The sequence below is a fragment of the Bufo gargarizans genome, unplaced genomic scaffold (genome assembly GCF_014858855.1).
Source record: "Bufo gargarizans isolate SCDJY-AF-19 unplaced genomic scaffold, ASM1485885v1 original_scaffold_1465_pilon, whole genome shotgun sequence".
NCBI classification, from domain to species: Eukaryota; Metazoa; Chordata; class Amphibia; order Anura; family Bufonidae; genus Bufo; species Bufo gargarizans.
Window position 1 is genome coordinate 288,684 of NW_025334371.1, and position 16,139 is coordinate 304,822.

The 16,139-nt window shown below is 43.3% G+C and overlaps 1 protein-coding gene across 1 annotated transcript in view; it reads left to right on the plus strand.

The window, feature by feature from the left end:
- LOC122923318 (sushi, von Willebrand factor type A, EGF and pentraxin domain-containing protein 1-like) overlaps positions 1-14,860 on the plus strand; it is an 82,434-nt gene extending 67,574 nt beyond the window's left edge. The window contains exons 11-13 of the mRNA XM_044274101.1: positions 8,370-8,488; positions 13,242-13,291; positions 14,048-14,860. Of these exons, the coding sequence (XP_044130036.1) occupies positions 8,370-8,488; positions 13,242-13,291; positions 14,048-14,128 (250 nt within the window). The 3' untranslated portion in view covers positions 14,129-14,860. The remainder of the gene's footprint in view (positions 1-8,369; positions 8,489-13,241; positions 13,292-14,047) is intronic.
- Positions 14,861-16,139: the final 1,279 nt, after the last annotated feature.

Sequence of the window (16,139 nt, forward strand, 5' to 3'; positions counted from 1 at the left end):
GCCAGCCAGGGCCCACTACTGGAGGACGAGGAGGACGAGGATGAGGAGGAGGTGGAGGAGGATGAGGATGAAGCATGGTCACAGCGGGGTGGCACCCAACGCAGCTCGGGTCCATCACTGGTGCGTGGCTGGGGGGAAAGGCAGGACAATGACGATACGCCTCCCACAGAGGACAGCTTGTCCTTACCCCTGGGCAGCCTGGCACACATGAGCGACTACATGCTGCAGTGCCTGCGCAACGACAGCAGAGTTGCCCACATTTTAACCTGTGCGGACTACTGGGTTGCCACCCTGCTGGATCCACGCTACAAAGACAATGTGCCCACCTTACTTCCTGCACTGGAGCGTGATAGGAAGATGCGCGAGTACAAGCGCACGTTGGTAGACGCGCTACTGAGAGCATTCCCAAATGTCACAGGGAAACAAGTGGAAGCCCAAGGCCAAGGCAGAGGAGGAGCAAGAGGTCGCCAAGGCAGCTGTGTCACGGCCAGCTCCTCTGAGGGCAGGGTTAGCATGGCAGAGATGTGGAAAACTTTTTTCAACACGCCACAGCTAACTGCACCACCACCTGATACGCAACGTGTTAGCAGGAGGCAACATTTCACTAACATGGTGGAACAGTACGTGTGCACACCCCTCCATGTACTGACTGATGGTTCGGCCCCATTCAACTTCTGGGTCTCTAAATTGTCCACGTGGCCAGAGCTAGCCTTTTATGCCTTGGAGGTGCTGGCCTGCCCGGCAGCCAGCGTTTTGTCTGAACGTGTATTCAGCACGGCAGGGGGCGTCATTACAGACAAACGCAGCCGCCTGTCTACAGCCAATGTGGACAAGCTGACGTTCATAAAAATGAACCAGGCATGGATCCCACAGGATCTGTCCGTCCCTTGTCCAGATTAGACATTAACTACCTCCCCTTAACCATATATTATTGGACTCCAGGGCACTTCCTCATTCAATCCTATTTTTATTTTCATTTTACCATTATATTGCGAGGCTACCCAAAGTTGAATGAACCTCTCCTCTGTCTGGGTGCCGGGGCCTAAATATCTGACAATGGACTGTTCCAATGTTGGGTGACGTGAAGCCTGATTCTCTGCTATGACATGCAGACTGATTCTCTGCTGACATGAAGCCAGATCCTCTGTTACGGGACCTCTCTCCTCTGCCTGGGTGCTGGGCCTAAATATATGCCAATGGACTGTTCCAATGTTGGGTGACGTGAAGCCTGATTCTCTGCTATGACATGCAGACTGATTCTCTGCTGACATGAAGCCAGATCCTCTGTTACGGGACCTCTCTCCTCTGCCTGGGTGCTGGGCCTAAATTTATGAAAATGGACTCTTACAGTGGTGGGTGACGTGAAGCCTGATTCTCTGCTATGATATGAAGACTGATTCTCTGCTGACATGAAGCCAGATTGTCTGTTACGGGACCTCTCTCCTCTGCCTGGGTGCTGGGCCTAAATATATGCCAATGGACTGTTGCAGTGGTGGCTGACGTGAAGCCTCATTCTCTGCTATGACATGCAGACTAATTCTCTGCTGACATGAAGCCAGATTGTCTGTTACGGGACCTCTCTCCTCTGTCTGGGTGCTGGGCCTAAACTTATGAAAATGGACTCTTACAGTGGTGGCTGACGTGAAGCCTGATTCTCTGCTATGACATGAAGACTGATTCTCTGCTGACATGAAGCCAGATCCTCTGTTACGGGACCTCTCTCCTTTGCCTGGGTGCTGGGCCTAAACTTATGAAAATGGACTCTTACAGTGGTGGGTGACGTGAAGCCTCATTCTCTGCTATGACATGAAGACTGATTCTCTGCTGACATGAAGCCAGATTGTCTGTTACGGGACCTCTCTCCTCTGCCTGGGTGCTGGGCCTAAATATATGCCAATGGACTGTTGCAGTGGTGGCTGACGTGAAGCCTGATTCTCTGCTATGACATGCAGACTGATTCTCTGCTGACATGAAGCCAGATTGTCTGTTACGGGACCTCTCTCCTCTGCCTGTGTGTGTGCTGGGCATAAATATATGCCAATGGACTGTTGCAGTGGTGGCTGACGTGAAGCCTCATTCTCTGCTATGACATGCAGACTAATTCTCTGCTGACATGAAGCCAGATCCTCTGTTACGGGACCTCTCTCCTCTGCCTGGGTGCTGGGCCTAAATTTATGAAAATGGACTCTTACAGTGGTGGGTGACGTGAAGCCTGATTCTCTGCTATGACATGAAGACTGATTCTCTGCTGACATGAAGCCAGATTCTCTGTTACGGGACCTCTCTCCTCTGCCTGTGTGCTGGGCCTAAATATATGCCAATGGACTGTTGCAGTGGTGGGTGACGTGAAGCCTGATTCTCTGCTATGACATGCAGACTAATTCTCTGCTGACATGAAGCCAGATCCTCTGTTACGGGACCTCTCTCCTCTGCCTGGGTGCTGGGCCTAAATATCTGACAATGGACTGTTGCAGTGGTGGGTGACGTGAAGCCTGATTCTCTGCTATGACATGAAGACTGATTCTCTGCTGACATGAAGCCAGATTGTCTGTTACGGGACCTCTCTCCTCTGCCTGGGTTCCGGGGCCTAAATATCTGACAATGGACTGTTCCAGTGGTGGGTGACGTGAAGCCAGATTCTCTGCTATGGGACCTCTCTCCAATTGATTTTGGTTAATTTTTATTTATTTAATTTTTATTTTTATTCATTTCCCTATCCACATTTGTTTGCAGGGGATTTACCTACATGTTGCTGCCTTTTGCAGCCCTCTAGCCCTTTCCTGGGCTGTTTTACAGCCTTTTTAGTGCCGAAAAGTTCGGGTCCCCATTGACTTCAATGGGGTTCGGGTTCGGGACGAAGTTCGGATCGGGTTCAGATCCCGAACCCGAACATTTTCGGGAAGTTCGGCCGAACTTCTCGAACCCGAACATCCAGGTGTTCGCTCAACTCTAATCGTGAACAAATATCCTTATAGTAACATAATATAAGACCTTCCAAATCTGTGCAGAAATTAATCCAAATCAATGTGTCTTAAAAGTGAATAGATAAATGCAAAAATCCAATCCAATGCAAAAAGTAAAAACATAAAAATATATGAATCATATGCAAGGTGTTGCAAAGAGACTACGAGGGGTGCAGCAAAAATAGAGGTGATATTTCTCTGTAAGGTGCAGACGTGCTCGTGAAAAAATAGTAGTCAAAGTCTCTTTGCAACACCTTGCATATGATTCATATATTTTTATTTTTTACATTGTCGCTATTGTTTTATTCTAGATACATTTGCTATTGCCTCATTCTAGATATATTAGCCTTTTCTCCTTTTTTGCACTTATATATATTTTTGGAGATATCTGTCCGGACTATCTTATTTATATTTTATATATACATCTATTTAATAAAAAAAATTTAGTGATACATTATATATCGAGTCTATGTGAATCCATTTATAAGAGTGCCCATTCACTTTCTTTTGTACTATTGATTTCGGTGAGCGGAGTGCGACATCAGTTTGGTGCACCTTGCCGTCTCCAACCAGAGGGAGAGCCGCCATAGACATTCCCCTTGATCTCCTTTTTGATAAAACCCATTACAAACAGAATACCTAGGTGTCCTTGCTGTTTAACTCCCTGGCTGCTATTTAGAACGTATAGGACAGGAACCTAGGTGAAATGTAGACTTCTTCCACCACTTCCCCCTGGTCCTGTCACACTGGGCATATACCCTAGTCTAAGGGATGTGGTATGGAGACAAACGATATAAATAAATCAATAATAAATTAGGTTGACTCACAGTATATTTGCATACACAAATTTTATTACCCCAATAAATGTATTATAAAAGTATTAAAATATTAAAACATGACCTTATTCCATATCAGCATATACATAATAGATAAATATAATGCGGAGCTCACGCATGTATCTATAGAACTGGAGTACTCCACAAAATGTGACCTCTTTGCTTTCAGATATTATATCAATTTTCTCCCATATACAAAGTAATTCGACAACTTAAGATTATAACAATCGTATAACTATGTGCGATTTTACCGGTAGTCGGAACCTTTGTGGTGCGAAGGAAAATGTCCTTGTTGTGATTTTCAAATGGTGGAAAATTTGCGCTCAAACAGCGCTTGCAGATGGTCGATACCTCGCTTTCAGCCCGTGCTTGTCCGCTGCCGCCTCGTTCCCAGTGATCACTCGTGTCGGTCTACGTTGCGTCCCACGTGACGAACCAGGGAAAGGATTCGCTGACCCAGATAGGTGTAATAGAATACACGACTCACTGTTGTCTGACGTAGCCGGTATAGCAGAGTCCTATTGGCGTGATCGATATAGCAGAGGCCGATAGAGCAGAGTTCGATTTGGTATAAACTTCGATTCGATGTAGCAGGGTCAAATCGGTACATAAAACATACCGCCACGAGCGGATAGGCTGAGATGGTATTTTAGCCTGGTATCTTTTGGTGACGGTATTGGACTCACCACCCTGGATGTATATAAATTCGATAGGATAAAAATAAGCGCAAAGTCCTTTAGCGATAATTGGGAGAAACGCACAGAAAGCTGCATCACATTTACACTAGACGCGTTTCGGAACACAAGTTCCTTCCTCAGTTGTAAAATATAAAATGCTAAAATGGGTACCTGCTGGTCATGCCTATAAATACCCTATTTGGGCATATTGCAATACATGGACTGGATTCTGGATCGCACAATGGCAAACTGATTGCAAATTGCACACACAAAGTCAATACTTTAGGTATATAAAAATGAGTCTCTGTCTGGACGTTCTTTATACGCGACTAAACGACTGGACCGATCTTCACCAAATTTGGCACACGGGTACATCAGGTGTCCGGGAAGGTTTAAGACCAGGTCTCAGCTCTCTAGGAAGTACCGTTCCTGATGTATTCCCAAAAAAATTGCCCCCCCACCAATACAAGTCTGCAAGTCTTTCTCTTCAAATCCCAACTGCTATAAACATAGTTTTACTCCAGGTTTCCATAACAACCCAGCCATTTTTCATTACTGCTTAGCGGGGCAGGCAATGTGGAGGTCACTGTTATTAAATGGGCAGGCGCTATGAAGGTCCCTGTTAAAGGGGGGCTCACTGTGGAGGTCACTGTTAAAGGGGCAGACACTGTTAAAGCGGCGGACACTCAGAAGGTCAATGTTAAAGGGGCTGCCACTGTGGAGGTCATTGTTAAAGGGGCAGATACTGTAGAGGTCACTGTTATGGGGGAAACTTTCAATATCTTTTTACAACACATGGAAACATAAAATGAAATAGATTAAATATACCCGTGCGAAGCCGGGTCCTTTTGCTAGTATAATATAAAATAAAATTACATATTTTAAAACATGAAAATACAGAAATACAAACATAAAAAAATTCGGAAACTCAGAAACTCCAGATGTCTAAGGGAGGGGGGAAAGATGCAGAGGGAGTCAATGCGCTGATACACAGCCTGGTATCGACTCCCTGTGCAATCCATCCCACCTCCCTCTATAAAAAAACTAATATTTCCATCTCCGAGTTTAGTCCCAGAGGCATCAGAGATCCAAACTCAAAAATCTTCTTCGATTCTTGTCTGGACATTTTAGCCACAAAGTCACCCCCTCTCCAGTCTCGCTTGACCGATTGGATGGCCATATATTTCATCTTACTAGGGTCACCTGCATGATATAATTTGAAATGTTTGGATAGTGGATGTGTTACTGTTTCTTAATATTGTTAATGTGCTCCGTGGTTCTGCTCCTAAACATTATTTTTGTACGCCCTACGTACTGTTTAGGGCATGGCATTAGATTATATAAATTACCGCTTTGCTATTACACGACAGGATTTCTTTAATTTCCCATTTGAAATTATTAGTAGTTGATACTACCTCTTTTGTGTTCCTATCAAAATGTGTCTGCCTACAATTCTGGCAGCAGCCACATCTGGAGAAACCTTTGAGATTGGACCATGGAGTTATCATTGGTTCTGTTGTATTCCTCCTTATTGTCGGAGCCACCTGCAGTCCCAAATTCAGGGCCCAGGTGTAGACAATTGGAGGCTGAACTGGAAGTATAGAGCCTAAAAGCTTGTCATCCTTTATTAAATACCAATGTTTGCGAATAATGTTATTCACCAATTTATAGTCTTTATTAAACGATAAAATAATTTTAGCCGTCATCTCTTCCTTTTGGGTAACATCAAGCACTTCTTTAGGCTTAAAAAACGCTGCACTGTCTAATTGTCTCACCTTTTGTATAGAATCTTCAAGTAGCTCATTTGGGTAATGTTTCGTCAGGAATTGTGTTTTCATATGTTGTGCCTCTACTTCAAATTGCTCTTGTTCGGTACAATTTCTTCTTAGATGACTAAACTGGCTAAAAGGAACATTTAGGAGCCACCTTGGAAGGTGACAACTTGTGTTGAGGATAAAGCTATTGTTAGCTACATCCTTGTGATATGTACTACATACAAAGATTTCTTGTCTCTTTTCTATCTTTAAATCTAGAAACTCCACTGTTTGTAAATTAATATTGGGTGTAAATTTCAAATTAAACCTATTAGTATTGAGCTCATCTATAAATTGTAATAGAGATTGATGTGGTCCCCCCCAAATTAACAAAATATCATCAATATAGCACCCCCATAGGACCAGGTCCGCCCCAAGTTTTGGGGTGATGGTATCCTGCTCCCATACTGCCATAAACAAGTTGGCATAACTTGGGGCGAACCTGGTACCTATAGTGGTGCCAGTGATCTGCAAATAAAAACTAGACTTAAAATAAAAATAATTATGGCTAAGTACAAAATTAATCCCATCTAGTATAAATTGTAATTGTTTTATTGGTAAATTGCCCTTTTGAGACAATATTTTGGATACTGCTTGTACTCCTTGACTGTGGTCAATGCTCGTAAATAATGAGTTACACATCAAGTGTAACAAGTATCCAGTTTGGATGACAGTACATGTTCTCTAACAATGTTACCACTGCCGAGGTATCCCCAAAGTGGGAGGGAGTATTTCTGACATAAGGTTGTAAGAACCTGTCCAAGTATTGCGACAGGTTCGATGTTAATGACCCTATGCCAGAGACAATCGGCCTTCCTGGAGGATTCGTGGAAGTCAATGTTGAAGGGGCGACACTGTGGAGGTCATTGTTAAAGGGGCGGGTACTGTAGAGGTCACTGTTATGGGGGAAACTGTCAATATCTTTTTACGACACACGGAAACATAAAATTAAATAGATTAAATATACCCGTGCAAAGCCGGGTCCTTCTGCTAGTATAATATAAAATAAAATTACATATTGTAAAACATGAAAATACAGAAATGCAAACATTCAAAAATTCGTAAACTCAGAAACTGGTAGTTGGAACCTTTGTGGTTCGAAGAAAATGTCCTTATTGAGATTTTCAAATGGTGGAAAATTTGCGCTCAAACAGCGCTTGCAGATGGTGGATACCTCGCTTTCAGCCCGTGCTTGTCCGCTGCCGCCTCGTTCCCAGTGATCACTCGTGTCGGTCTACGTGGCGTCCCACGTGACGAACCAGGGAAAGGATTTGCTGACCCAGATAGGTGTAGTAGAATACGCGACTCACTGTTGTCTGACGTAGCCGGTATAGCAGTCCTATTGGCGTGATCGATATAGCAGAGGCCGATAGAGCAGAGTTCGATTTGGTAGGACAAGCATGGGCTGAAAGCGAGGTATCCACCATCTGCAATCGCTGTTTGAGCGCAAATTTTCCACCATTTGAAAATCTCAATAAGGACATTTTCCTTCGAACCACAAAGGTTCCAACTACCGGTAAAATCGCACATGGTTATACGATTGTTATAATCTTAACTTGTCGAATTACTTTGTATATGGTAGAAAATCGATAATATCTGAAGGCAAAGAGGTCACATTTATTGGAGTACTCCAGTTCTATAGATGCATGCGTGAGCTCCGCATTATATTTATCCATTATGTATATGCTGATATGGAATAAGGTCATGTTTTAATACTTATACAATACATTTATTGGGGTAATAACATTTGTTTATGCAAATATACTATGAGCCAGCCTAAATTGTTATTGATTTATTTCCTTTTAGATCAGCTGGTAACTGATAGGCTGGGCTCCAGTAGCTTGCTGGTGGAGCTTCTCTAGAATTATTATCATTTAGATATAAATAATTTGGCCTTTTATGTATCCCCAACATAGGCCCTAAGCCAAGAACAAATGAGATAACCACCCCCAGAAAAGGGGGAGCATTCCAAATATACTGGGGTAACCATGAACTACAGTAGATGATGGAACTAAGAGGGATGCCTGCAAGTAATATATTCGTATCATTTACAAAGTTACAAAGCTTCTACTTTTCCAGCCTAGATCTTGCATCCATGCTTTGGCTTATAGTCCCAATATTCATGGTGAAGCTGCTGGTACTTGTGGTTCTCCTGAAGATACAATTTACTCTGATAGCTGGAAAATCCTCTGAGACAGGTCTGTACATCATTACCATGCTTCACTGTGTAAGATGTTGAGTAGATAATACAGTAGCTCCAGGGTCTTGTTGCCTTATATATGGGGTTTATTAGTCATGGGTTGTTTCTCAGAACCTCGTGGGGCATTGTCTGATGATGCTTTCAAAGGAAATTGTTTAGTTGGGGTTAAAAGTAATCTGTCACCTCGGATCTGCCCCCACACCTGCATCCAAGCTCCCTATCCCCATAAACTTCAGATATGGGATTGAGGTCAAATCTGTCATTCTTATCTTTATACTCACTGCTCCTCCCCTGCTATGCATCCACACACCGGTCAGGTGATGTGTCGAGAGGACTCTTTCACACTCTGCACATCATGGAGAGGACTTCTGAGCATATGCACATAATAGAGAAGAATTCTGAGAGCACATACATAGTAAATAATCCTGAGCACACATATAATAAAGAAAACTCCTGAAAACACACACATAATAGAGAGGACTTCAGAGAGCATGTAGATATTCAAGATTCCTGAGCACACACATAATAGAGAGGACTCCTGAGAGCACACACATAATAGAGGACTTCTGAGAACATGTACATAGTAAAGATTCCTGAGAACACACATAATGTCAGGGATGTAATAGGGGAGAACACCAAAATACAACAAGAAGGAAGGGTAAAGACACTAGGCCTCACCACTAGGAAAGGAAAAGGGTCACCACCTATAAAACCCTGCTCTTGGCCCTAACTCCTATCCGTATCGGCACCTCTTGATGGTAGAGATGCCCATACACAGGAACCTAGAAAACCCTGGTGACCCTCGGATGCCCTAAAGGTAATGACAGGGCAGAGACAGCCCGTTCCTTCCCTGGTGGAGGAACTAGCGTCTCACTGAGGCCTAGTAAACAACCAGGGGAGGGATTACAAAACACAACAAGTGGGACACTTAACTTCTGAGGATGATGGATGAACAGGACTTCAACACGAACCACACTCCAGCTCTTCCAAAACCAAATGAAGCTATCCCAAGTAAGAAGTGATGGGTAAAGTCAGACTAAATAGGGAGAGGTAAAGGTCACATGATCCACACCTGAACAGGAGGTGTGGACATACCAGCAACACACAGACAAAGTTAAACCAAAAGAGGCTGTCAGATCACTTATGTGTACAGTCGTGGCCAAAAGTTTTGAGAATTACATAAATATTGGAAATTGGAAAAGTTGCTGCTTAAGTTTCTATAATAGCAATTTGCATATACTCCAGAATGTTATGAAGAGTGATCAGATGAATTGCATAGTCCTTCTATGCCATGAAAATTAACTTAATCCCAAAAAAAACTTTCCACTGCATTTCATTGCTGTCATTAAAGGACCTGCTGAGATCATTTTAGTAATCGTCTTGTTAACTCAGGTGAGAATGTTGACGAGCACAAGGCTGGAGATCATTATCTCAGGCTGATTGGGTTAAAATGGGAGACTTGACCTGTTAAAAGGAGGGTGATGCTTGAAATCATTGTTCTTCAATTGTTAACCATGGTGACCTGCAAAGAAACGCGTGCAGCCATCATTGCGTTGCATAAAAATGGCTTCACAGGCAAGGATATTGTGGCTACTAAGATTGCACCTCAATCAACAATTGATAGGATCATCAAGAACTTCAAGGAAAGAGGTTCAATTCTTGTTAAGAAGGCTTCAGGGCGTCCAAGAAAGTCCAGCAAGTGCCAGGATCGTCTCCTAAAGAGGATTCAGCTGCGGGATCGGAGTGCCACCAGTGCAGCGCTTGCTCAGGAATGGCAGCCGGCAGGTGTGAGCGCATCTGCACGCACAGTGAGGCGAAGACTTTTGGAAGATGGCCTTGAAAAAGACCGGGAACGGTCGAAACGTCGCATTCCCTTGCTGTTTTTTATGGAATAAATCCACTTTATTTACCACAAACTGACGAGTGCTGCAGATTTCTTCGTATTGCTGGTGTCAAGAAGGGCAGCAAAGAAGCCACTTCTCTCAAAAAAAAACACCAGGGACAGATTGATCTGCAGAAAATATGGTGAATGGACTGCTGAGGACTGGGGCAAAGTCATATTCTCCGATGAAGTCTCTTTCCGATTGTTTGGGGCATCAGGAAAAAGACTTGTCCGGAGAAGAAAAGGTGAGCGCTGCCATCAGTCCTGTGTCATGCCAACAGTAAAGCATCCTGAGGCCATTCATGTGTGGGGTTGCTTCTCATCCAAGGGAGTGGGCTCACTCACAATTATAAAATATATTAACAAGTGATGGGTAGCTTATTTAATTTAAAACTTAACATTTAATAATGTATTTAAAGATAAAATTATAGGCCCTTTAGTATTAAATACTAAAGGGCCTATAATTTTATCTTTAAATACATTATTAAATGTTAAGTTTTAAATTAAATAAGCTACCCATCACTTGTTAATATATTTTGGATTTATAGGGTTTAGCACATCAGATGGTAACTATAGTCTGACCCACTATAATCGGTTGTGTTATCATTGCTCACTCACAATTATGCCCAAAAACACAGCCATGAATAAAGAATGGAACCAAAACACCCTCCAACAGCAACTTCTTCCAACAATCCAACAACAGTTTGGTGAAGAACAATGCATTTTCCAGCACGATGGAGCACCGTGCCATAAGGCAAAAGTGATAACTAAGTGGCTCGGGGACCAAAACATTGACATTTTGGGCCCATGGCCTGGAAACTCCCCAGATCTTAATCCCATTGAGAACTTGTGGTCAATCCTCAAGAGGCGGGTGGACAAACAAAAACCCACTAACTCCAAGAAGTGATTATGAAGGAATGGGTTGCTATCAGTCAGGAATTGGCCCAGAAGGTGATTGAGAGCATGCCCAGTCGAATTGCAGAGGTCCTGAAAAAGAAGGGCCAACACTGCAAATACTGACTCTTTGAATAAATGTCATGTAATTGTTGATAAAAGCCTTTGAAACGTATGAAGTGCGAGTAATTATATTTCACTACATCACAGAAACAACTGAGACAAAGACCTAAAAGCAGTTTAGCAGCAAACTTTGTGAAAATGAATATTTGCGTCATTCTCAAAACTTTTGGCCATGACTGTAGATAATCTTTCAGACCTTCTGAGACCTGTCACAGATGTGACACATAAGAGAGGGCTCCTGAGAGCACACACAAAAGAGAGGACTCTCGAGAGCACACACATAATAGAGAGGACTCTCGAGAGCACACACATAATAGAGAGGACTCTTGAGAGCACACACATAATAGAGAGAACTTCTGAGAGCACGTACATAGTAAAGATTCCTGAGCACACACATAAGAGAGGACTCCTGAGAGCACACACATAAGAGAGGACTCCCGAGAGTACAGACATAATAGAGAGGACTCCTGAGAGCACGTACATAATAGAGAGGACTCTTGAGAGCACACACATAATAGAGAGGACTTCTGAGAGCACGTACATAGTAAAGATTCTTGAGAACACACATAATAGAGAAGACTCCCGAGAGCACACACATAATAGAGAAGACTCCCGAGAGCACACACATAATAGAGAAGACTCCCGAGAGCACACACATAATAGAGAAGACACCCGAGAGCACACACATAATAGAGAGGACTCCTGAGAGCAAGTACATAGTAAAGATTCCCAAGCACATGCATAATAGAGAGGACTACTGCTACAGCCAGGTGTAGAGCCAATGGTAATGGAACCACTATGCCAAAAACCCAGTTTGACGTTGGACCAAACCCTAAGGGCATTATCGTGGCAATCCCGAGGTTTTTACCCTATAACCCCAGTAAAGGGATGTGGACTTTGTTGCAGGGGAGATACCAGACTGCTACCTCCTGGGATGGTGCAGGTACACTTGGCAGATGAGACACAGAGGTCTGAGACACAGACAAGGCACTATTACAGAAGCTTGCAGAATATGGACAAAACACATAGCACTGGCAGACAGAACAATCAGAAAGCGAAACAGACTACAAGAACCAGACATAGGAACTACAGGAACTCGAACTAACATAGCAGATATTGGATAGCAATGGTCAAGATGAATGGATGGAAGGATGCACAAGACACTCATATTGTTGGTACAGGAGACAGGTCTGAAACAGCAATACAGAAATATGGACTAAACCCACCACACACACACACACACACACACACACAGAAAAAGCTCCATTCAGATTCATACTTGAGAGCCAAGACAGATATTTAAGCAAAGATATACAAGTTACACAGCCAGGGCAGGTCACAGAACTCAAGAGACAAATATCACCAGGCTTAATGAACTCCTTAGACTAGCAGATCCCAGAATTCAGGAGTGAAGGAAGATACAAGTAACTGATGCCAGAATACACGGAGCAATGGCAAAATGAACCACCATTGCACACAATAGCCACAATTCAGCAACCAATGCTGGTGCCGACGGCACAATGGCACAAAGGAAAGGCCATTGTAACAACTCCTGGGTATGGACACATGATAAAGTGAACTCCGAAGAGTGCACATAATGGAGAGGACCCCTGAGCACATTCACATAATGGAGAAGACCCCTCAGCACACACACAAAATATAGAGGACTCTTGCTAGCACTCAAATAATGGAGAGGACTCCAAGACTAGTCCTCTCTATGGATCAGCCAGCCGGTACACCGGGGGGAACAGCAGTTAGTATACCAGACGCTGAGCTCAGATCAGTCACTCGTCTTTATATTATGTCTAATCATGTGTTAAATTAAATGTCTCTAATAATTTCTTCTTCTTAGATCTGGACAGACATGAAAAACCTAAAGAATATAGGATCCTCTACAGGAAGGTAATAGATAGCAATGGATTTTCGGAGTCCTCGCAATACACTGTGAGAACATGAAATGCTGTTGACCATGTCCATCAGTCCCATAGACTTTGGAAGGAGTAGAAGTCCACAAACCACGGCTCCATTCACATTTTTCTTCTGCTGTGAGGATAACAGGAGACTTGGAGTGCCAATGTGGTGGTCCATGGGGGTCCTATAAATATATTAAAGGGGTTTTCCAGGATATACCCATCGATTACTTTTCCTTAGGATAGGATATAAATATCATAATGGCGGGGGGTCCAACTCCTGGCACCCCAGCCCCCACCCTCCATAGTCAGCTGCTGTTATGATGTGTAGCCCCAGAACTACACAGCTCCTTCCATTACACTGCTGATCTCATTCACTAGAACTGATCTATACCTGTGAATATGTGATGAATATAATTTAGAAAACCCGATTTACATCCTATGAGTCAATTGTTAATTAGTAAAAAGAAGTCCTGCATATGTTTGGGATCCTCATCCATGAGTGGAGCTCAACTATTGAGAGGTCTCCTGTGTAGGACCTGTCTTGTATTACACAGACACCTACTGATGTGGCAGTGCTTCAGGGAAAGGGCACTTCAAAGAAGTAGTGACGAATGTCTGAAGTGGAGAACCCCTTTAAGTGATCTGACCATTGAATACATACAAGAGGGAACACCCCACCCCCACCCCTTGAGATGTTTCTCCCACTATTGAAGATAACAGGACTGAAGCTTTTTTCTATCCCCAGAGAGAAGAGGAATTTGTGTCCATACAAAATGGCCCAGGTGACCACGTGAACTCAGACCCAAAGGAAGCTGCACATTCCTGATGTAAAGAAGGGGAGCCGGACACCCAAAAAGTTTACAAAATGTCAAAGACTGAAAGGGAGTGTCTGGTTTCAGTAAGAAAACAGATAAGAGGAGGTTTAGCTGTTTTTACCTGGCAGACCCCGCAGCGGGTCCAGTTCTCTGGAAGGACTCTGTTTACCTGACTGCAGAGGTGATGTCATGTGACCTTTTCAGCCAATCACTGGCATCAGTGATGGAAGAGTCCAGTGATTGGCGGCAGTGGTTACATGTTGCTGATCCGCTAGGTAAGTACAGCTGACCTCTTTATCGCAGTCTACTTTCCAGTGTTGTCAGGCTTCTTACTGAAACTGGAAATCGTCCTCATCTGAGAACACACAAGAAATAAACAAAAACATTAACAATAATGGTCTACCTGCAAAAATCACGATGTCAAAAACAAGTCAAATATATATAAAAACACAGGACATGTAATTGGGCCAAAGAGCCCCTATTTCACAAATAAACTAATGAGGCGCTTCCAAAAGCGGTCCTTATGATAAAAGGACAAAGGTCATAAATAAATTAGTAAATGAGCCAAATTCATACATCAATAAAGACCCAAAAGGAAAAAGTGTATCAAAAGAAGCAGATGAAAGTATAAACATATACAGTCGGACACAAATATTAGTTTTCACAAAGTTTGCTGCTAAACTGCTTTTCGATCTTTGTTTCAGTTGTTTCTGTGATGTAGTGAAATATAATTACAGGCACTTCATACGTTTCAAAGTTTTTTATCGACAATTACATGACATTTATGCAAAGAGTCAGTATTTGCAGTGTTGGCCCTTCTTTTTCAGGACCTCTGCAATTCGACTGGGCATGCTCTCAATCAACTTCTGGGCCAATTCCTGACTGATACAACCCATTCTTTCATCATCACTTCTTGGAGTTTGTCAGAATTAGTGGGTTTTTGTTTGTCCACCCGCCTCTTGAGGATTGACCACAAGTTCTCAATGGGATTAAGATCTTGGGAGTTTCCAGACCATGGACCCAAAATGTCAACGTTTTAGTCCCCGAGCCACTTAGTTATCACTTTTGCCTTATGGCACGGTGCTCCATCGTTCTGGAAAATGCATTGTTCTTCACCAAACTGTTGTTGGATTGTTGGAAGAAGTTGCTGTTGGAGGGTGTTTTGGTACCATTCTTTAATCATGGCTGTGTTTTCGGGCAAAATTGTGAGTGAGCCCACTCCCTTGGATGAGAAGCAACCCCACACATGAATGGTCTCAGGATGCTTTACTGTTGGCATGACACAGGACTGATGGTAGTGCTCACCTTTTCTTCTCCGGACAAGCCTTTTTCCTGATGCCCCAAACAATCGGAAAGAGGCTTCATCGGAGAATATGACTTTGCCCCAGTCCTCAGCAGTCCATTCACCATATTTTCTGCAGAAGATCAATCTGTCCCTGATGTTTTTTTGGAGAGAAGTGGCTTCTTTGCTGCCCTTCTTGACACCAGGCCATCTTCCAAAAGACTTCGCCTCACTGTGCGTGCAGATGCGCTCACACCTGCCTGCTGCTATTCCTGAGCAAGCTCTACACTGGAGGCACTCCGATCCCGCAGCTGAATCCTCTTTAGGAGACGATCCTGGCGCTTGCTGGACTTTCTTGGATGCCCTGAAGCCTTCTTAACAAGAATTGAATCTGTTTCCTTGAAGTTCTTGATGATCCTATCAATTGTTGATTGAGGTGCAATCTTAGTAGCCACAATATCCTTGCCTGTAAAAGCCATTTTTATGCAACGCAATGATGGCTGCACGCGTTTCTTTGCAGGTCACCATGGTTAACAATGGAAGAACAATGATTTCAAGCATCACCCTCCTTTTAACAGGTCAAGTCTGCCATTTTAACCCAATCAGCCTGAGATAATGATCTCCAGCCTTGTGCTCGTCAACATTCTCACCTGAGTTAACAAGATGATTACTGAAATGATCTCAGCAGGTCCTTTAATGACAGCAATGAAATGCAGTGGAAAGGTTTTTTTTGGGATTAA